The sequence below is a fragment of the Cydia pomonella genome, chromosome 8 (genome assembly GCF_033807575.1).
Source record: "Cydia pomonella isolate Wapato2018A chromosome 8, ilCydPomo1, whole genome shotgun sequence".
Classification (NCBI taxonomy): domain Eukaryota; kingdom Metazoa; phylum Arthropoda; class Insecta; order Lepidoptera; family Tortricidae; genus Cydia; species Cydia pomonella.
In genome coordinates this window covers 10,244,751-10,267,904 of record NC_084710.1, presented here as the reverse complement: position 1 = coordinate 10,267,904, position 23,154 = coordinate 10,244,751, and the positions used below count along the sequence as shown (strand labels likewise).

Here is a 23,154-nt window from a genome sequence, read left to right as displayed (position 1 = left end):
AAATAAAGAAAGAAGAAACTTACACGATAGTTATTAGGTTATATACTTTATTTAAAACCATAATATAACTCCTTTAGATCATCACATTTCTGTCTTTCCCACAAAACTGTGACAACGGTCCGACAGAGTTCCTCCAGTTTGCAGTCGATATCGCACCTCGGTCGCGCATCGCTCATCTTGTAGAAGTAATCCGAATATAGGTCTAAGAGTTGTTTATTATTTGTGACCATTCCGGTAACCAGTTCGTTCATTGAGGCAGGTGACAAGTCAGGCAGTCGGAACTTTCGCTTGAAGTCGTAGAGTCTGAACCAGTGAGGTCTACGTTTTGGCGTGAGGTTGGCGTTAGTCAGATTGTAGATGTAGTTTTCGATGTTCGTGGGTTCCTGGTGGATTAAGAGATTCGTTCAAGGATCATTCCTAATATTCCTATGCAGTTAACTTAAACCTTAGGTGCCTCAGGCAACTGGGGCCTTAAGGGAACTATTCAATAGATGCAATATCTGCATCTGAGGCCCCACCGGAAATTATCTACGAAAATCAGAATTTGTGCATCGTGATAGATGATCTTTGAATTTTCGGTTGTGGTAGACAGAGAAGAGGACTTGTATACATAAAAACATCAAAAGGGAAGTACCTCTTCAATCGTACCCTTTACTTATCTGGTACTTTGACTTTACTTACATATGTGAAAGGATGGAACTTGACTATTTTATAATTCGGGTTGAAGTTCGAGAAGGTAGTGATACCGCCCGCGTTCCACGCCACTCGCACGGCTTGACCCGACGGACTGTAGAACACTCTGAACTCGTCTGCATGCGTATGCCCGTTGAATTCCGCGGCAATCGTAGAAGCGAACCTTAGGATAGGTATTTCAAGGCATTTTAGATAAGTATGGCAACATAGGAGCCAAGGTCAGTAACGTACAGCCCCGAGCCAGGAGACATTTGGGAATCCACTCTACATGCGTATAACAAACGTATAATATTTATTTGGATACCATGTGGTCTTATCTAATTCATTTTATTTCTCTAGACCCCTTTGATAAATTAATACCACATTGTATCAGATTATTTAAACGCCTTACGTGGGGCGAAGAGAAACTTGTGGGGAAAATAAACAGTTAGAAATACTTAAAGATATTAAAAACTAAATAAAAATATAATACTAAAAATAACACTAATGCATAAAGTAACATGCCATCCGCCAGCATCCTTGGTACAATGCCTCAAGGGCAATATTAGATTTACGCATGTTATTAATTTAGTATTTGTACAGTTACTGTACGGTACCTCTGTATAGGTATATTTATTTATTTAATCTTTATTGCACAAAAGAAAACCTTATCTTTTAAAAGTCGGACTTAATGCCATGAGGCATTCTCTACTAAATAAATTATTTATGTTATGAAATAAAATTATAAAATACGTAAGTCGAAGGACTTTTCCTCATACGGTTTGTCTTGCGCCGAACTAAGTTTATCTTACCCCGTGTGGCCTATCCCACAAAACTTACAATTAAGTACAATTTTACAAGTGTTAAGTTACAAGTGTGCATACCTGTAATGTTTGGGAGCGAATGATACGACCGGCTTGCTTCAGAACTGGTTTATTACAACCACAAAATACACAAGTAATAAATTCGTAGCGGAAAATTATTCTTCGCGAAAATTATTATTCAGTCGCTTTTCGGTGAAGGAAAACATTGTGAGGAAACCGGACTAATCCTAACAAGGCCTTGGAAGGTCAGATGGCAGTCGCTTTCGTAAAAACTAGTGCCTACGCCATTCTATCTTGGGATTAGTTGTCAAGCGGACCCCAGGCTTCCATGAGCCGTGGCAAAATGCTGGGACAACGCGAGAAAGAAGAAGGTGCTGCTAATTACGAATCTCGATCGTTTTTAGGGTTCCGTAGCCAAATGGCAAAAAACGGAACCCTTATAGATTCGTCATGTCGGTCTGTCTGTCCGATTATGTCACAGCCACTTTTTTCCGAAACTATAAGAGCTATATTGTTCAAACTTAGTAAGTGGATGTATTCTATGAACCGCATTAAGATGTTCACACAAAAAATAGAAAAAAAACAATAAATTTTGGGGATTCTCCATACTTAGAACTGAAACTCAAAAAATCTTTTTTCATCAAACCCATACGTGTGGGGTATTTATGGATAGGTCTTCAAAAATGATATTGAGGTTTCTAATATCATTTTTTTCTAAAATGAATAGTTTGCGCGAGAGACACTTCCAAAGTGGTAAAATGTGTCCCCCCCCCCCCGTAACTTCTAAAATAACAGAATGAAAAAACTAAAAAATATATATTATATACATTGTCATGCAAACTTCCACCGAAAATTGGTTTGAACGAGATCTAGTAAGTAGTTTTTTTTAATACGTCATAAAATTAAAAAAAAATTTTTTTTTTCATCAAACCCATACGTGTGGGATATATATGGATAGGTCTTCAAAAATGATATTTAGGTTCCTAACATAATTTTTTTTTAAACTGAATAGTTTGCGCGAGAGACACTTCTAAAGTGAAAAAATGTGTGTCCCCCCCCCTGTAACTTCTAAAATAACAGAATGAAAAATCTAAAAAAAATATATGATATACATTACCATGCAAACTTCCATCGGAAATTGGTTTGAACGAGATCTAGTCAGTAGTTTTTTTTAATACGTCATAAATGCTACGGAACCCTTCATGGGCGAGTCCGACTCGCACTTGGCCCCTTTTTTGAAAACAGACACATAATTAGTAAAGATTTTTTTTCTGATGGACGTGGATGGTACGTGTGGGGTATCTACGGATAGGTCTTCAAAAATGATATTGAGGTTTCTAATATCATTTTTTTCTAAACTGAATAGGTTGCGCGAGAGACACTTCCAAATTTGTAAAAAGTGTGTCCAAATCCAAAGTGGTAAAATGTTGAACAAGATCTAGTAAGTAGATTTTTTTTAATACGTCATAAATGGTACGGAACCCTTCATGCGCGAGTCCGACTCGCACTCGGCCGCTTTTTTATGTGTAATTTTTTTTTTGAGTAAACTTAATTATGAAATAGTGTCAATAATGACTCATTTCATCAAATACGGAGACTGGACGTACGGGGGAATTGGACATTCGAGGCCAGAATGATCAAAAGTAGTAATTTCAGATATGAAAAATAAATGTGCTTTTACATATAAACTTATTTATCATTTATACATTGGAAATAGCAGAAGGAGCAGAATAATTAGTCCCGGGTACATTTATGATAGATTTTAAAGCCATTGTATCTTTTATGCGACCTGTCGGCTCTTGTGTTAATTTAAGGCACTCAAAAAAGCAACAATGTTGTTTAAAAAGTAACTGGATCGTGATAGTATTAAGGTTCAAATCTTTTTAAAAGCTCATAAGATAACATGTTTTGGTAATATAGGACGATCGACTACCTCAATGTAGGTGCGCGCTCATATTATGACATAGATTTGAACTTTATAATACTAACACGATAGTAGCTTTTTAAAGGTCATTGTTGCTTTGCTACGTGGCTACTATAGGAGCTAACTGCTAGCATAAAGGAACAATGGCTTTTGTTTAACAGTTTATGGTCTGAGGCCTAAAAGTCATTTGAAAAAATTCATACCTACCTGTTTACAATTCTATTATACTCCCTGGTCCATGTGTAAGTGAGGTCTGCTTCGCCAGGTGGGATGTGGGTTAGTATGTGCACCTTCTCGCCCGCCAGCTCCGCCTTGTACAGTTCATTTACCAACCAATCCAAATGTTTTTTGGCATCGAGAGGATCGTATACTTGCCACCTAAAATAGGCATAGGTAGGTAAGTGTATTTTTTATAGCTACGCATGGTTTCTTCAACATTGATTTAAACTTTCACGATTTTTGCATCGTAATATGTTTTACTGAAACAGGGCTCTGTCGTATAATAATTAAGTTTGAAAATTGGCTCCGATGTTTCGAACTGCCATTGTTTTCGTGCTCCCGAGGAAACACTGTCTAGATTTGTTCGTAGAGTTTTTCGAGCTACCCGCACTTAATACGCGATTAAGGCTCGTTCTGGTAAATAACAATGCATCGGTTACTCACCAGTTATATTTATAAGCCACATTGTTGTTCAATACTAGGGCCCTGAGCCCCGGCCTGACAAGCATGGAGTACTCTCCACGTTTCAAAAACGTGGCTTTGGCGTTTTTGGGCAAATAGTACTTCCACTTTTTGGCGAGCGACTTGTAGAGCCACGTCGTATTCAGCTTGTCCCCCGAAACGGATGCTGGGGCGAATCTATCGGATACGACATAACGTTATTTATGTTCTCCGGTTTTTTTTACATAATATCAGTGGTAGTTCTAGTCCAGTGGTTCTCGTAGGTACGCAATATTATGCGTTGATGTGTGGTTCAAGTCGCATCAGCGAAACCTTTTTATGTTGTGTTGACCAAAAGATCCTACCTATAGACCAAAAGTTGGTGGTGATGGGGGACCTAGATCCCACAAGAGTGACTCAAGCTCACACGAGGTCTCTTTTATAAGTCAAGTGGGCGAAGGGATGCTTTGCTTACGTCGCTAGCATGTAGAAATTAACCCGTCGAATGAACACCATCCAACAAAGTGATGCAAAGCAATTTGACCCATATTGATCTGTAGTTCTGTAGTAACACACGTCTGATACTGTGTGCCTACGAGCCAAATTTAGTGAGTATCGCACATGTGTTACTAGGGCGTTCCACAGGTTAATTTAACCACAAGGTTTTGCTTACGATGGGTCTTGTATTAAAGTCTACACTGTAACTTATTGTATTAAAGTCTACACTGTAACTTGTTTGTTTATTCAATAAATTAAAATATATATATGCTGATGTTCGTCGTTCCCACAACAAACAGAATGAGAGTCCATGAAGCAGTGCATGTGTCTACACAATTTAGTATTATATAACTTACTGGTTAATAGGTTGCGATTCATGATTGCCTATGACAGGTACGACCATCACATTGTCGCCAAAGCTCCGCCTGATTTTTTTGACCATGTAACTATTCATAGCGTCGTTCTGCTCGTATGTGGCCTCCCAAACGTGATGGTCGATGGTGTCACCTATGTAGTACACCACGTCAACGCTCTGAAATAGTTTTTGTATCTACACATGTATATCCAAAATTGTTTGTTTTTATTTTTATTTTTTTTATTTTTTTGTTATTATTACATGAAATAAACTTATAATCTAATACAGTTTCCTGCAAAACTGTTGGCACAGTTTGACTGCAGGCGCGAGTCTCTGTTATAAGTACTTACATACATAATCACCGTAACATATTATTAATTAAAACTAAAACCATAAATATAACTTACTTCACTTGAGTGACATTTGCAGGCACAGGCATACAATTGTCACCCCAAGTGTTTTCATTAGGTGCAGCTTTGTTTTGTTTACCCATACATTTCGTAACTTAACGTAATAACCTGCATATACTCGTATATTACTAAAGTACCTTGTGTGTATCAGAAATCCTGTCGATCACGTCATCGAAAGTCCAAAGCGGCGTGTCGCAGTTTTTATAGTCGCCCCAATAACCAGCAGGGGCAGCTTTCTTACGCTTAATTCTCCGATGAGATCGCATCTTTCTAATTTCCGCAGCCACTTTTAAATCCAATAATATTTCATCGTCGTATTTGATAAAACATTTTTCATAAATCGACTCATTAATGTAGGAGTTAGAGGAGACTTGGGCAGTTTGGTCACCCCGGCAACAAGCAGGTTCAGGGCAGTCGGCCACTCCATATGGTGTGTATAGAGGGTCGATGTGCGCGTCTGTGATTAAAGCGACTTTTAGAGGCTTGTTTCTGTAGCTGGATATCAGGCGCTGAAAGAAATAATTTCCTTGCTTACCGTTAAAGCAAGATTTTTAGACTTCCATAGTCAAATGTATGTCATCAGTCTATCCAACGCTGTATAATTTGGCATGGAAATAAATATTAACAACGCCTACAAAGTGGTAAATAATAATTTTGAAACAAACAGGATAGATACTCGTACTTTACCTCCACGTAAAGTGGGGACAATTACCATTTATAAATTACCATTTTTAACAGTCCAAACTTTACGAAATTTACAAATAAGATCGTCAAGATCAGTGCTTTAGGCGCGTTTACCTAAACGTCCATCAGAAAAAAAATCATTACAAATTATGTGTCTGTTTTCAAAAAAGCGGCCAAGTGCGAGTCGGACTCGCCCATGAAGGGTTCCGTACCATTTATGACGTATTAAAAAAAAATCTCACTAGATCTCGTTCAAACCAATTTTCGGTGGAAGTTTGCATGGTAATGTATATCATATATTTTTTTAGATTTTTCATTCTGTTATTTTAGAAGGAGGGGGGGGGGGGGACATACATTTTACCAGTTTGGAAGTGTCTCTCGCATAAACTAATCAGTTTAGAAAACAATGTTATTAGAAACCTAAATATGATTTTTGAAGACCTATCCATAGATACCCCACACGTATGGGTTTGATGAAATTTTTTTTTTTAAATTTAATGACGTATTAAAAAAACTACTTACTAGATCTCGTTCAAACCAATTTTCGGTGGAAGTTTGCATGGTAATGTACATCATATATTTTTTTTAGGTTTATCATTCTCTTATTTTAGAAGTTACAAGGGGGGGGGGGGGGACACATTTTACCACTTTGGAAGTGCCTCTCGCGCAAACTATTCAGTTTAGAAAAAAAATATATTAGAAACCTCAATATAGATTTTTTGAGTTTCAGTTCTAAGTATGGGGAACCCCAAAATTTATTGTTTTTTTTCTATTTTTGTCTGAAAATCTTAATGCGGTTCATAGAATACATCTACTTACCAAGTTTGTACAGTATAGCTCTTATAGTTTCGGAAAAAAGTGGCTGTGACATAATCGGACAGACAGACGGATATGACGAATCTAGGTATAAGGGTTCCGTTTTTTGCCATTTGGCTACGGAACCTAAACTGAATAGTTTGCGCGAGAGACACTTCCAAAGTGGTAAAATGTGTCCCCCCCCCCCCGTAACTTCTAAAATAACAGAATGAAAAATCTAAAAAAAAAATATGATATACATTACCATGCAAACTTCCACCGAAAATTGGTTTGAACGAGATCTAGTAAGTAGTTTTTTTTAATACGTCATAAATGGTACGGAACCCTTCATGGGCGAGTCCGACTCGCACTTGGCCGCTTTTTTATATGTGAAATTAGTTTTATAGATATTATGAATAAAAAAAAAATACGTTTTTAAAATTACCTCTAAGTCAGAATAGGTATAGGGAACAAAACACGAAACGACGATCTCATGCGAAAAATTACAGTGTTGGATTAAAAACCATCGTGGAAGGAATGCTGAAGAAACGTTAAATTGAATTAAATAAACAGTTAGATAGACGTAGAGTAGCATGTACTGGGAATAGGAAAGGGAAAAGGAAGGAACTTGCATTTGAAAGAAAAGATTGGATGAAACTGTACAGACAAAAGATTCCCTCTTTGATTAGAAATATTAGAATAGAATAAGTTTATTATAGTTTGCCATATATAAGTATATCACTTTACGTCAGTAATTATTACTAATATGGATAAGTCTGTGTTGTTAAAAATAAGCCCGTATTCTTAAAAACTCACTGAATTTATCTGTTATAGTAAATTATTATATTTCATTCTATGTTTGATATTGTCAATTGATTCCTTTTAACATTGAGGATCTATTTATATGTACTTTATACATCAGCAGATTGTAAACTTAATGTCATATTTCATCGTTTTTATTCAAGGTTCTAACAAATTCGTAGTAAAATAATAATTTGTTTATAAAAAACCTGCATAATATTCAAATAATTTGTGTACGAAATTTTAATAAAATCATATTCATGTAATACTTCCGTTGAAAAATTGCTACCGGCCGCCGATCATTGATAATCAGAGTAAACTAAAGATCATCATATAGTAAAATTCATTTACACATTTATGAGCCTAACTAAATAGTCTGTAGAGTAACGCCGATTTAATTCTGTTCAGTTCAGTTGTCTTCGAAAACCATTAAGAAAAAGTTAATCTCGAGTCCTATCAGGTTATTCAGTTATGAGTTATGAGGCACTGAGAGGTCCTCGGACAGGTCTTAAGCGGCGTCCAACTATAATTGGAGCCCCAAATCGACCAAATTAGGTAATTTGATATTTATGTATACTTTCGTGTCCATATCTGGGACAGGATCCGGGAGTTCCACATGCCAGTCGAATCTGGGATCATCGTAGGCGCAGACATCAGGGTCGTCCGCCACTTGCAGGGCTAATCCGCAAAACGTGCTTGGCTCGGCTTTAGGGGTGTTCTTTATTATGTAGGCCAGTATAGGCTAGAATCAGAGAAAGAAACGGAAGTAGATATTTGTAGTATTCATGCTGCAGATAAAGCGAAGAGTGTAGAGTAGGTACGTGTCCCCTAAAAAAAATGGTATGTACAGTCGGGCAAGAGCTATGGACGACATTTTCACATCCTGCTGCTCTTAATAGATCGCCTAAAGAAAAAAACACAGACAATAATGTTAATATAGGTACCTACTTAATGTTACTTCTAAAAAGACAACGTTTGAGTCGATGGTATGACGTCGTGTCGTAATTTTTTCACGATATAGTGTACCATCACGCTCCGCGATTGTTGAGCCATTTAGGGTTCTAGCTAAATTAGTTGTTTAATATTTACGCTATGGTATAGTATAACCTTAAATGGGTCAACAATCACGGAACGTGACTGTACGTCATAGTTTTCTTCGATATGATATCGCATTGTGACACGATGTGATATCACCAATTCTTGAACCTATCGTGTAATTGGTGTTCTGGCCCTACCACATGCAGTTCCATGGCACCTTTGCACACGCCGTAAGTCCCAATGCCCAGTACTGTGCAGAGCAGCGTCATTTTCAAACAAAGAACGTCATCTGGGAGTCCTATCGCTACGCCGTCAAAAAAAGCCGCTCCTACTACTTGGCAGCCAAAGCAAAGAAGACTCTGAAATAAAATGTTTGTTATCGCGATGGTGGCTAATAACGCAAGAGTTAGGTGGCGAAGACGGCTGAACTAAAAAGTGTTGTCCACATAGTGACAGCTCTTGCAACTTTGGGGAAAATACAGGCATAGTTCTGCAGATAGAACCGCGAATACATCTTTACGATGGTAATCGACTAGTTTCTTCTATATGGATAGATTAAATTTCGATATCAGCATCTCTACCAGTGGATAATTTATTTTAACGATGTATCCAGAGTTATAGTATTATCGTCAAAGGCAGATGAAGTACCTACTTGAAGTAACTATCTATATCCATTAATTTGACCAGAATCCACTCATAGTCCAAGATCCCAGAGCCGCCAGACCTTACTTATTTTCTCATGAATAAAATGTATGGGATAATATAGTGTTAGTATGTACTTTTAATGTCTATTATATTTTATATAAGCAAGTATGCATTGCTATATTGGCCCGATACCGACGGCCATTTATCCGGTACAAGGTGCTAAAGTTAGGCAAAAATAATACTTACCTTTTCTTAAATTCTCATGGCTGATTTTTATGTATGTTATGTCAATATTGTTAAAAAATTGTAATCAACATTGCCAGACCATTTCCGCCGGCGGTAACTATTACCAGACGCTTTAAAGCTGATAAAAAATTTGTAACTTTACTTACATTCTCACTCTTGATTTTTATATATTACTCAGGGAACTATTTACTATTACATTTTGTAAGTAGCCACACCAATTGAACCAACCATCCCCCAGACACACAAGGTTTATATGTGTAGGTATTTGTGTGAAACTTTATGTAGGTCTTGGGCCTAGGGGATGGTTGGGCCCCTGCAATTGGTCTTGCAAATAAGTAAGGTCTGGCTGCTCTGGGATCTTGGATTATTATGAAGTGACATCCTTTTATGGTTATGTCAAATAGTTGATGGTCAGATGATGAAATGGCCAGTTCAAAATCGACCACCGAGGCGCTAATAAGTATCAGGTACTGTAAATATGAGGTACCTACGAGTATATAACGAAATTACCTAACTCAAAATGTTAATATCTACTCACCATTTGAGGTTTAGAAACTTTATTGTGTGAATGTTCAGATATATATTGGGGCATTCTGAGTATTTCAAACACGTCATTAAGCGTCTTGCCTTCATTTTCAGATAAGCGCTGCTCCATAAACTTTACGAACAAGTCTTCAACTTCATCTTAAAGGGAAATTAAGAAAGTTAGAAGTAACAGAATTATGTACACTCTTTTCGCTAGGATCAATATTTAAAAATATATTAAAGCTTCTTCATCTTCCTCGTGTCATCCCGGCATTTTGCCACGGCTCATGGGAGCCTGGGGTCCGCTTGGCAACTAATCCCGAGTATTGGCGTCGGTACTAGTTTAACAAAAACAATATTAAAGCGGAAAAGTTAATATAAATCAATTTTATGGTCCATTTTTCTCAGGGTGTTTATTTAGTCACCTGCAATCATTTCTGGGGTGAATATATAGTCATAACTCATAGGTGCAAATGGAGGAGAGCTTTCGATGACACACAACACAGAACTGACAGAACTCACCATAAGATATAAATTTCGCGGCAGCAGTTGCTACCATAATTAAAACTAATAGCCAATTCATCCTTTCCTGTCGTTATACCTAAGTAATAACTATGCGATAATGCACACGCGTTACTAACAAAAATTAAACAAGTAGGTATGTATAATTAATTTTAAATAGTTATGGTACAATCATCAACAGGTAATGCGCCTTGACGACACGAGCACTCACACTAGGTAGTTTTAATTTAAGCATATAATAGCATTAGTAAAATCGAATACTTATAAATCGTTTGTAATATCCCTACCTATCAACGTAATTGCAAAGAGAATTCGAAATGAGGCGCCACAACCTTTAGCAGATGCCCGATAAGGTGGCGCCATCTTTTTGATATTTAACAAAATTATTATTGACAGAATAAGGATCAAAGTCGAATGGCGTTCTAAAAGTTTAATCTTTTGTGTCGAAAGATGGCGGCAAATTTACTGTGGCTACTGTTTTCTTTGACAATCCACCTCTATTTCAAATTCTCTTGGTAATTGTAATATAATGCCATGCATACAGAGCATTTCCAACGTATGGTTTCCATAAGTTCAGTTCTATCAAATAGATTTTAATTATTTTTTTCAAATTAGAATTTCACACCATATAAAAGGGTAATATGAATGTAAACTTGTTAACTAGTCAAATTATGTTAAAACGACAAGGAGGGGAAATACCTATCTACTAGGAAGCATCTCCTGGAAGTGGGACGCACGGTAGAACGAATAGAAAACACTTAAAATGTATGAGCATACGATTTATTCATATGAAATATAAACATCCGGTTTCAGTAGTATTTGACGAAGTTTCAACTTTCAAGGATAAGAATACTTGTATTTTTTATCAAAAAACTAATGACGCGGTACGTACTCTAACTATATTTAACCTTTTCTGTAATTTACCATGCTTTAATGCGACATAGTAACTTAAGACGTCATTGTAAATAGCAACCTCATGAAATACAATAAAGTTGAATATCGCATGTTATATTTTAAGTCTGTAAGTCTGCGTTTCCAACAGAGATGTGCGAGGATGCGTAGCAATAGAATCACTTCATTTGCTTTCCTCGCTCAGCGTGTAGTGATTCCATTGGTTCTTAACAAACACATCTCTTGCGACGCATCCTCACACATCTCTGGTGGAAACAGAGCCAAATAGACAAAGCAACGAAATTATCGACCAATTATAGTCCAGATTGCAAAGTTGTTTATCAAACTTCGCTCATCTCGACGTCTTCGATGTTGAGATCGTCGAGCATCTCGGCGAGCGTGATGCGCGGCAGCGACGGGTCCATCTCGTCCGTGTCCACGGCCACGTCGCCGCGCTTGAAGATGTTGATGTTCTGCCGGAAGGCCGGGTCTTCCTCCAGGTCGTCCAGGAACTCGTTGTAGTCGCTGTTAAACAATGAGCAATGATTTAAAAAAATTGCCAACTCACTAAATGGTTATGTCGCAGTCATTTGGTTAAATTAACCAGTTCATTAGACAATGATGCCTAGGCCGATAGTTAATAAAACTAGAATCAATCAACTTTTAACAACTTGGCGTATTGAAAATAAGGCCTTTAAAAATGACTGAAGAAATGAAACAAGTAAATAATAGACTTATAATAAATAAATACAATAAACTAACCTAACCTAACCAAACATCATAAATTCATCACTAAATTACTACACGACGTTCAGCCATTTAAACGTTGCATTCAATGACGTAGCTGATTGTCCTTCAGCCATTTAATTAGATGCCGGCGATTAAACTCAATGGGAAACGTATCCTTATTTATGGTCTCCGCCGAACGCGCCGCTGGAGCTCGCCACTGAGGCCGACCACAAAGGGCCATTTCTCGCAGCGGAGAGAATAAAATTTACCTTACGTTTTAACGATGACAGACGGTTTGGTGCAACCGACCCTTTAACCCTTTGAACGCAACGCCTGCACGTCGGGCACGGCGGAACGATAACTTTTCTAGGTTCTACCGCGAACGTCTTCGATCGTTCGTCAGTTTGCCTCTCTAGACGAACGAACGTCTAAAGTAGGGCCCTGTGTTTTTAGATGATAACTTACTCGTTTGTGGAGCTGGCACCGTCATGAAGTTCTTCAGCCATGTGCTTGAGCTTCCAGTTGCGTGCGCGGCGGCGCGCGGCGCGCTCGCCGTAGTGCTTCTTGACTAGGAACACGTCGGGGACCACGGCGCGGTCGAGCTTGTCTAGGTTAGAGTCGTTCACGTTGGAGTCACCGAGGTTGTAGCTGGAAAATGTAAAGCGTTTGTAAATTGCGCATTCAAGCTGCATGCTTGTTTTTTGTAAGCTAGTGGAAAAAGTAGGCCCCAAAAGAGTGGTCCTCGATAAGATGGAGCATATTCTTAAGACAGCTGACGTATGATTGAAACGCTTGCGCGTTCAATATGATTTTTGAAGAAAAAACGCTTGGTTATGAGGTTCGCAGCAGTGTAGGAAATTAAGTACCTGTAGCACATTAACAGCTATAGTAGATGGTATGGTATGGTACTTTACTGCTCCGTACATTATGCGGTAGCTGAAGCTAGGTAGTCGAGCGCTATCGTTTAATTATGGCGCCATATAGCGTCTTCTACTTCAGTTTCAGCAAAAATTCGGACTACTTTACGCGTCTTATTTTACCACTGTACCACTGTGTAAATAGTAAATGTAATAGAATAAGATTAACAACGTTCACTGTCCGTGCCCCGTATAAGGGTCACGGCAAGCCTCTTTTACAAAGTCGTAAGGTTCAGAAGTCAAGATTGTTCAGATTGGGACATTGAACGTGTTAAAAACTCACGCAAATATTTTTTTGTACGTTCTCTATATAACTTCAGACATTTGGAGACATTGCCAAGCATTGAGATGTTTGTTATGTTCTTGTATTATATTAGAAGAGATAAATAGCGAAGCCTAGAAAAAGGAGGAACATAAAGCACATGTTCTATCTCATGTTAAAATTTGTGCGGCGCGTCATCGTGAACCTCGTCGGCACGAAGGTTGATATTGGACTATTGGCAAGGTGCGAAGTCGTTAAGAGAGAGAATTGGCTTTGATTGTCACAAACACACGTAATCTTATGGACAGCGGCAACCGTTGGAATTAATTTAATCCATAAGATTCAATGTAGAAAAGCCGACAAAATGAGGGCAGCACCTAGCGAATAGCCGCGCATCAGTTGACGTCTTTAGCAGTCAAAGGGTTAAGAGCCCTTAATCCTTGGAGCGTTCTCCGATTTCACGAAATAACGCTCCATAGATGGCGTTGGCGCTCGATACGCGAGCGCCGGCAACGCGACGCGCGTTTCAATGCAGACTAGAATAATCTTGATAGTTTTCAATATAATTTCAAGCAACATTAATTTTAGTGTCATATGATATCATATGGGCACTCTTTATTTTATTGTATATGCACAGTAGTTTTTTTTTTTTATGTACACTACTACTAAGTGTACAGACTACAGAGTGTACTATAACCCTTGCTCTTTATTCTGTCTCTTTCACACCAATGGAAAATGAAGAAGTTAGTAAATGACTGCAGGTATAAATAAAGTATATTAGTGCGATAGAGAGACAGATAGTGTTTCGTTGTCGTATCGTAAACGATTGGCATGTTGGCCACACACTTGCTTAGTGCCTAGCCAAACTACCAATCGTTTGCGTATATTAGTGCGATAGAGAGAGAGTAGTGTTTCGTTGTCGTATCGTAAACGATTGGCATGTTGGCTACGCACCCATGATACCTAGGCAAGAAGCCAATCGATTGCGCATATTAGTGCGATAGAGAGACAGATAGTGTTTCCTTGTCGTATCGTAAACGTTTGGCATGTTGGCTACGCACCCATGCTGCCCAGCCAAGATGCCAATCTTTTGTGCATATTAGTACGAGAGAGAGACAGATAGTGTTTCGTTGTCGTATCGATTGGCATGGTGGCTACGCACCCATGCTGCCTAGTCAAGATGCCAATCGTTTTGCTCACATTAGTGCTATAGAGTTTCAGTGTTATTTGAAATCACGTTAGGGTTTGTATTATTATTTTTGACTCGAATGAAGTCCATCCAGGTTCTTATGATGGAGTCAGGAGTTGGTCACCAGAACTCCTAATCTACTCATTATAATGCCATCGTGCTTGGGCTCAAAAGATTTGCCCTGACGAACACCATCGATCTAGATGAGGTCCAGGGTCTCATGACGGAGTCAGGAGTTGGTCACCAGAACTCCCCAGAACTCCTAATTTACTCATCATAACTCCATCGAGTTTGGGATCAATAGATTTACCCTGATGAGCACCATCAATCTAGATGAAGTCCAGGGTCTCATGATGGAGTCAGGAGTAGGTCACTAGAACTCCTAATCTACTCATTATAATTCCATCGTATTTGAGCTCAATAGATTTGCCCTGACGAGTACCATCGATCTAAATGAAGTCCAGGGTCTCATGATGGAGTCAGGAGTTGGTCATCAGAACTCCTAATCTACTCATTATAATTCCATCGTGTTTGGGCTCAAAAGATTTGCCCTGACGAGTACCATCGATCTAGATGAAGTCCAGGGTCTCATGATGGAGTCAGGAGTTGGTCACCATAATTCCTAATCTACTCATCATAACTCCATCGTGTTTGGGCTCAATAGATTTGCCCTCACGAGCACCATCAATCTAGATGATGTTCAGGGTCTCATGATGGAGTCAGGAATTGGTCACTAGAACTCCTAATCTACTCATTATAATTCCATCGTGTTTGGGCTCAAAAGATTTGCCCTGACGAGTACCATCGATCTAGATGAAGTCCAGGGTCTCATGATGGAGTCAGGAGTTGGTCACCAGAACTCCTAACCTACTCATTATAATTCCATCGTGTTTGGGCTCAAAAGATTTGGCCTGACGAGTATCATCGATCTAGATGAAGTCCAGGGTCTCATGATGGAGTCAGGAGTTGGTCACCATAATTCCTAATCTACTCATCATAACTCCATCGTGTTTGGGCTCAATAGATTTGCCCTCACGAGCACCATCAATCTAGATGATGTTCAGGGTCTCATGATGGAGTCAGGAGTTGGTCACTAGAACTCCTAATCTACTCATTATAATTCCATCGTGTTTGGGCTCAAAAGATTTGCCCTGACGAGTACCATCGATCTAGATGAAGTCCAGGGTCTCATGATGGAGTCAGGAGTTGGTCACCATAATTCCTAATCTACTCATCATAACTCCATCGTGTTTGGGCTCAATAGATTTGCCCTCACGAGCACCATCAATCTAGATGATGTTCAGGGTCTCATGATGGAGTCAGGAGTTGGTCACTAGAACTCCTAATCTACTCATTATAATTCCATCGTGTTTGGGCTCAATAGATTTCCCCTGACGAGTACCATCGATCTAGATGAAGTCCAGGGTCTCATGATGGAGTCAGGAGTTGGTCACCAGAACTCGTAATCTATTTATCATAACTCCATCGTGTTTGGGCTCAATAGATTTACTCCGACAAGCACCATCAAATTACCATTATAATCATGAGACCCTGGACCTCATCTAGATCGATGGTGCTCGTCAGGGCAAATCTTTTGAGCCCAAACACGTTGGAATTATAATGAGTAGATTAGGAGTTCTAGTGACCAACTCCTGACTCCATCATGAGACCCTGGACTTTATCTAGATTGATGATGCTCGTCAGGGCAAATCTATTGAGCCCAAACACGATGAGGTTATGATGAGTAGTTTAGGAGTTCTGGTGACCAACTCCTGACTCCATCATGAGACCCTGGACCTCATCTAGATCGATGGTGTTCATCAGGGCAAAACTATTGAGCCCAAACACGATGGAGTTATGATGAGTAGATTAGGAGTTCTGGTGACCAACTCCTGACTCCATCATGAGACCCTGGACCTCATCTAGATCGATGGTGCTCATCAGGGCAAATCTTTTGAGCCGAAACACGTTGGAATTATAATGAGTAGATTAGGAGTTCTAGTGACCAACTCCTGACTCCATCATGAGACCCTGGACTTTATCTAGATTGATGATGCTCGTCAGGGCAAATCTATTGAGCCCGAACACGATGAGGTTATTATGAGTAGATTAGGAGTTCTGGTGACCAACTCCTGACTCCATCATGAAACCCTGGGCCTCATCTAGATCGATGGTGTTCATCAGGGCAAATCTATTGAGCCCAAACACGATGGAGTTATGATGAGTAGATTAGGAGTTCTGGTGACCAGCTCCTGACTCCATCATGAGACCCTGGACCTCATCTAGATTGATGGTGCTCGTCAGGGCAACTCTATTGAACCCAAACACGATGGAGTTATGATGAGTAGATTAGGAGTTCTGGTGACCAGCTCCTGACTCCATCATGAGACCCTGGACCTCATCTAGATTGAAGGTGCTCGTCAGGGCAACTCTATTGAGCCCAAACACGATGGAGTTATGATGAGTAGAGTAGGAGTTCTGGTGACCAACTCCTGACTCCATCATGCGATCCTGGACCTCATCTAGTTCGATGGTGCTCATCAGGGCAAATCTTTTGAGCCGAAACACGTTGGAATTATAATGAGTAGATTAGGAGTTCTAGTGACCAACTCCTGACTCCATCATGAGACCCTGGACTTTATCTAGATTGATGATGCTCGTCAGGGCAAATCTATTGAGCCCGAACACGATGAGGTTATGATGAGTAGTTTAGGAGTTCTGGTGACCAACTCCTGACTCCATCATGAGACCCTGGGCCTCATCTAGATCGATGGTGTTCATCAGGGCAAATCTATTGAGCCCAAACACGATGGAGTTATGATGAGTAGATTAGGAGTTCTGGTGACCAGCTCCTGACTCCATCATGAGACCCTGGACCTCATCTAGATTGAAGGTGCTCGTCAGGCAACTCTGTTGAGCCCAAACACGATGGAATTATAATGAGTAGATTAGGAGTTCTAGTGACCAACTCCTGACTCCATCATGAGACCCTGGGCCTCATCTAGATCGATGGTGTTCATCAGGGCAAATCTATTGAACCCAAACACGATGGAGTTATGATGAGTAGATTAGGAGTTCTGGTGACCAGCTCCTGACTCCATCATGAGACCCTGGACCTCATCTAGATTGAAGGTGCTCGTCAGGGCAACTCTGTTGAGCCCAAACACGATGGAATTATAATGAGTAGATTAGGAGTTCTAGTGACCAACTCCTGACTCCATCATGAGACCCTGGACCTCATCTAGATCGATGGTGTTCGTCAGGGCAAATCTTTTGAGCCCAAACACGATGGGATTATAATTAGTAGATTAGGAGTTCTGGTGACCAACTCCTGACTCCATCATGAGAACTTGGACTTCATCCGGGTCAAAAATAATAATGCAAACCCTAACGTAATTTCAAGTGAAAATGCGTTTTTCAGAAAATCGCAGCCAAATAACACTAGACCTTACTCATAGTGTTGTGTTCCTGCCGGTGAGTAAGGTTGCCAGAGCTCAACGAGGGGCGGGAGGGGGTTAGGGTCGGCAACGCGCATGTAACTCCTCTGGAGTTGCAGGCGTACATATGCGGGCCGTATGCTTGTTTGCCACCGACTTAGTATAAAAAAAAAGTAACACTGAAAATCCATCAATAAGCGAGTCTGTTATGCATACTGTAAAAAATGAACTTTTATTAAGATTTTCTAATCGCAGTATATAGCACTTCTCGGAACTCCGTAGCTGATTACGATCGCAACGAATGCCTGACAATCGAGCACAGGTCCGTCGTCTAAGCGCGCTCCGCGCGGACTGAGAGCGGGGCGTCGCTGCTGCGTGATTTATACGTGTTTTAAAAAAATATAAATTTACGGCAATATAGGTCCCATAGTTACGATTTTTTTTTTATAGGTTAACATAAAGTTACAGTTTGCTATAATATTATTTTTAAAGCAAAATATGCGTACAATTTGCGGAAATAAAATATAATAAAACCCTGTTTTCGCCAAAAAAATTAAGAAAACTCGGAAGGTATTTTATCAGTTTTTTCAAATGAATCTTCGATTGTTAATCATTCCAGCCCCTCGTACGAGATATGTTGAATCAAATTGTAGTCATTCATGTACCAAATGATTCTTGTTTATAGCAAAATTGAGAACCGAAACGCCACATCTCACTGCAAAATTTGGAAAAGACTCCCAAAAAACCTCATTAAAAAAGAGGTTTAAAAGAGAAAATGAAAATTTGAACTGTTGGAGCCCCTAGTTTAGGAAACGATTATTTAAGTACGTTATCAGTTTTTGAATAAATACTAATAGTTACGTCGTAATCTTGAATGAAAAAGGAAGCATTTTACAAAATACGCTCGTCTGTAGGAATAAGGCCTCTTAACTTACCCCATAACAGTGTCCCCAGGTTTGAGTACATGTCCAAGGTGTGTCTTAGTGTGGATGGGGCTCACGTCGAGTCCCAGCTCGCTGGCTTTCACCACCCACACGTCGGCCACCACGTGCTTGTTGGACAACATGCCTTGGCCGGGGAATGACTTCTTTTCCTGAAGACAAATGTAGTACAGTCAGCACCAATAGTAGCGGATGAAACAACGCGCCAAAAGTATCTGACACCCCAGATAACTTTTCCAAATACAGATAGATTTCTAAAATTCACGTTCCAAAGTATATCTTTTGCAGTCTTCGTTGTTCTATATTAAAGACAGCACTTTTTGTTAAGCTGTTACTGAATGTTAGATACTTATGAAGCGTTATTTGATCCGCTACTTTTTGTTTTTAAACTTTTTTTAAAGGATACTTACATGTTCCTTCAAAATATCAATATCCATTACAATATATTCCACCAGCTGCTTTGGATTGCAAATAGGATTGAATGGGTTCCTCCAGTACACGGTAGCTGAGACATCACACACTAAAAACAAATTAAGGTTATGATTAATTTCAGTTACATGAGGGATCTGGAACATGGTACAAATTAAATATAATAAAGAAAACTAGACTAAAATAAAGAATAATGTGAGAAACTTCCAGTCATATAGTTCGTGTCATCCACGATGACGCGCAGTTTAGTCAAACCTAACCTTTAATAACAAGACAATATGAGTGAAGGCATGTGTCTTCGTGCATGACACAATCTATAAAGGGTCATATTTATCTAGCCTCTAAATTAATAATTTTGGACATATATTATCCGCCTAACACTACCATCTAAAATTTATTAGGACCAACTTACCCTGCCCAGTATTTGCATCTATTAAATGTATAGTGCTAGTAACTCTGTGCACCAAACAGATAGGAGAAATGCCTCCAAGCTGCTGACACAACTTCTTCGGAAGGCACACCACGCTGTCTTTAGACAGCGGCACAATCTCTATACTGAATGTGAACTTGTAGTTGTAGACGTTGCTGTGTATATCGTGCGATATTAACTTCTTGGAATGCTGGCATTTTATGGGAAGCATGGATTGTATGAAATCTACCATCTTGCGGGCATGGCTTTCAGTTGTGTAGAAGAAGTCTAATCCATCTGAAAGTCATCATATTAAATTTGTAAGTTGGTCATCTGATAAATTAATAACACCTACGTAGGTACTATAGCCAAAAGGTTACAATAGCCTAACTGAGTCTTAGAGGATTTAACAACTGGAGTGGCCTTTAAGATCTTACCCCTCTGTCAAAAACCTCGAGCAATGGTTATATGTATTGTATGGACTGACCAATATCAGAATTTGTTTTGTATAGAAAATTACAGACAAAGCGTCTCCAGTTGTTAAATCCTCCATAACTGAGCAGAAAAATCGGCATTTTAGGCAGTTGCCTAACCGGCGACGCGAAATCGGCCTGCGATAGATTATATTTTTGCGCAGGAAACGTACGCGTAAATATAAATTTTCACGTAGGTTTTTGATGCCATGTGAATAAAGGTATGCAGTAATTGTTGGTTGATCTTACACAACCAGTAGGCGGGTCCACACAGAGCGAGCATATGCGCGAGGCAATGTTTTCGCGCACAAACCGATCAGTGTAGACGTGCCTAGGCCGAGGCAGCGCGCTCAGGTGAGGAAAACGCGCGCGCCGCCTCCGCCGAGGCACGTCTATACTGGCCGTTTTGTGCGCGAGGAAATTGCCTTGCACATACGTGCTCGCTCGCTCGCTCTGTGTGAACCCGCCTAGTGAATAATTTTGTCAAGAGAAAATACTCGCCCATAATTAAAAAAAACTCGCTCTTTGCTGAAGCAAGTACCCGCTATTTTCCACTAGTCAGGCATCTGCTTTTAATTTGTGAGTATGACCAAAATCTTGTAAGTTAGGATCTCTTCCTTGTATTGCATATGGGATATGAAAACAATCTTGCTTGCAACAATCATGTTACAAAAATTATAAATCAATTACTAACCATGTTTAGGCTTAATCCCAAGTGTATTCTCATGCGCCTTATGCTTCAATATCAGCTGCTCAAGATAGTAGAATGTCTTCCTATTATTCGCGCGTTGTCTCACTTGCACAAGCGCGCGCCAGTAATCTTGCGCTTCAGAGCGGTGGCAGGCATCGCACATCTGGTGCTGGATGCTGAACTCAACGATGAAAGTTTGCTGGAGAACTGCACCTCCCATTACTTCACCTTGTACTGTTAGTTTCACCTGTTGGGTAATAGAAGGATAAGAAACAATTTTATGGTTGACAATTTGTAACATTTTTTATAGGTTCTAACAATTTTTATAGATCTATAGGGTGACATCTCTGGTGTTCTCAATCTTTCTCTATGGTTGTGACACATGTCTAAATTTGATCAAGCCAAGCGTATCAACGCATTTGAGATGTGGTGTGGGCGCCGGCTTTTATGGATACCTTGGACAGCTATGTGTACTAATAAGTCCATATTGGAAGAGCTACAAATAAAACACCGGTTTTCAACAATATGCCAGCTCCTAACTCTCATATACTTCAGACATATCTCACGCTGCTCCCCGGATAGCCTAGAGAGAGTTATTAAGATGGGCAAAGTTGAAGGCACCAGACCTCAGGGCCCCCCCCTACTACACCGCTCAAATCACTGCACCTATGCAATTAAAACTGCACAAGGCCATGCGCTAGGCGAGGAATAGAAGCCTATGGAGGAATCTGGTCTTCAACAGAAGGACACTATGTCACGATCCTCAGCATTGAGGGATCGACCGAAGAAGAAGGGTGACATACCTATAAAAAATTATCATAATTCTCATATAAAATCCACTTAAAACTAAAAGTTATAAGTTCAATATGTATTTTACTTTGATCCTTTTGGAATGGGGCTCAGTCCAGGCAAACCCTGCGTCTATCAGCTTGACCCTGTTTAGGCCTTTCAGCCGCTTGAGACAGAGGGCAAGCAGCTCACGAGACTCAAGTGCAGCCACCACCCACTCTGCAGGTGGTTGAAGATATCTGAAAATCATTATCACAATTTTGTTCATAAGGCAGGTCCACACAGAGCGAGCATATGCACAAGGCAATTTCCTCGCACACAAAACGGCCAGTGTAGACGTGTCTCGGCCGAGGCGGTTTTGTAAACGAAGAAATTGCTCGCTCTGTGTGGTCCCACCTATCAACATTTTTTTAACTTACTTATTTGTAGAAATTGTTAGCAGTGATCAAGAAAAGGCTCTAGCATCAAGTGTCTGAAAATATAGCCGTGGTTAGCAGAGCCCTGTACACGTGTATTGTAATGTAACTTTTGATAAAATGTAATACGCAAGAACATGAGGTTAAATGTGATAATAGAAGAAAATAAAATAATAATATATACTACCTTTCACATCCCCTGCAGAAGAAGAGTGTAGCCTGTTTAGGGACACCCTCAGAAATGTCAACATGAGCCCTCAAACATGCTACACACATATTTGAGGGATTTGCTTCTATCGGCACTGCACATTGACAACATAGTCTGCAAAGAAGAACCACTCGATTATAACAAAGTAATAAGACCGCAGACGTATAAGAAGGTTAATAAAGCAGTATCATTGAGCATTGAGCGAGGATTTATTAAGATAAGTATTATAATTCAGGACTTTAACATTAACCTATAAATAAACAAGACTTACATTCGCGTGCTGTTGGACGCCGTAACACTTTCAGGAGATATATACTCCATTTTTCAGTTAATTTAGTTATTATATGTTGTCGGTATTCAATATGAACCACAATTTTATTGAAAAATCTTCAACCAAAATCACACGAAACAAGCGTGATTTTCGCGTTTTTTTTTACTGACAGTGAGTGACAGATGACGTAGTATCACATGTGACACAAAGAGCATATAATCACTGTGACATTTTAGTTTAGTTTTTGTACCGTTCCAGATTTACAATAAATCGTTTAAAACTTTAGTCCATAAAGTCAAGACTGTCCGTCGCAATGAAAAGAGAAAAGTAATAAATAATGGATGGTAATAACCTAATAATAGCACAAGGGTATGTAATATTGCAATAACTTGTTTTAATAATAACAAATAAATTGAGAGCTTCATAAATAATTGCTTAAAAATTACGTAAAAAGTATTTTATGCAATTTGATCACATCTTTATCTACTCTGTAACATCATCTT

The 23,154-nt window shown here is 39.4% G+C and overlaps 2 protein-coding genes across 3 annotated transcripts; both read right to left on the bottom strand.

The window, feature by feature from the left end:
• Nucleotides 1-19: 19 nt before the first annotated feature.
• Nucleotides 20-10,809, bottom strand: LOC133520534 (sphingomyelin phosphodiesterase 1-like). Of its 2 annotated transcripts, none has more exons than XM_061855006.1 (10): nt 10,503-10,809; nt 10,091-10,236; nt 8,859-9,020; nt 8,201-8,365; nt 5,481-5,852; nt 4,935-5,110; nt 4,084-4,278; nt 3,628-3,798; nt 682-856; nt 20-383 (listed from the first exon to the last, which is right to left on the bottom strand). In XM_061855006.1, exons 1-10 carry the CDS (start codon nt 10,600-10,602, stop codon nt 48-50), a joined length of 1,998 nt encoding a protein of 665 aa, XP_061710990.1. In that variant the 5' UTR covers nt 10,603-10,809; the 3' UTR covers nt 20-47. The 2 variants fall into 2 exon arrangements, with proteins under 2 accessions (XP_061710990.1, XP_061710991.1); XM_061855007.1 differs by having other exon boundaries at nt 10,600-10,706.
• A 554-nt stretch (nt 10,810-11,363) lies between these two features.
• Nucleotides 11,364-22,843, bottom strand: LOC133520538 (60S ribosomal export protein NMD3). Its single transcript, XM_061855013.1, has 9 exons — nt 22,652-22,843; nt 22,360-22,494; nt 21,845-21,995; nt 20,971-21,214; nt 19,807-20,100; nt 19,376-19,485; nt 18,960-19,117; nt 12,685-12,867; nt 11,364-12,015 (listed from the first exon to the last, which is right to left on the bottom strand). The coding sequence occupies exons 1-9, from the start codon at nt 22,699-22,701 to the stop codon at nt 11,832-11,834; spliced, it is 1,509 nt and encodes a 502-aa protein (XP_061710997.1). The 5' UTR covers nt 22,702-22,843; the 3' UTR covers nt 11,364-11,831.
• Between the last annotated feature and the right edge of the window lie 311 nt (nt 22,844-23,154).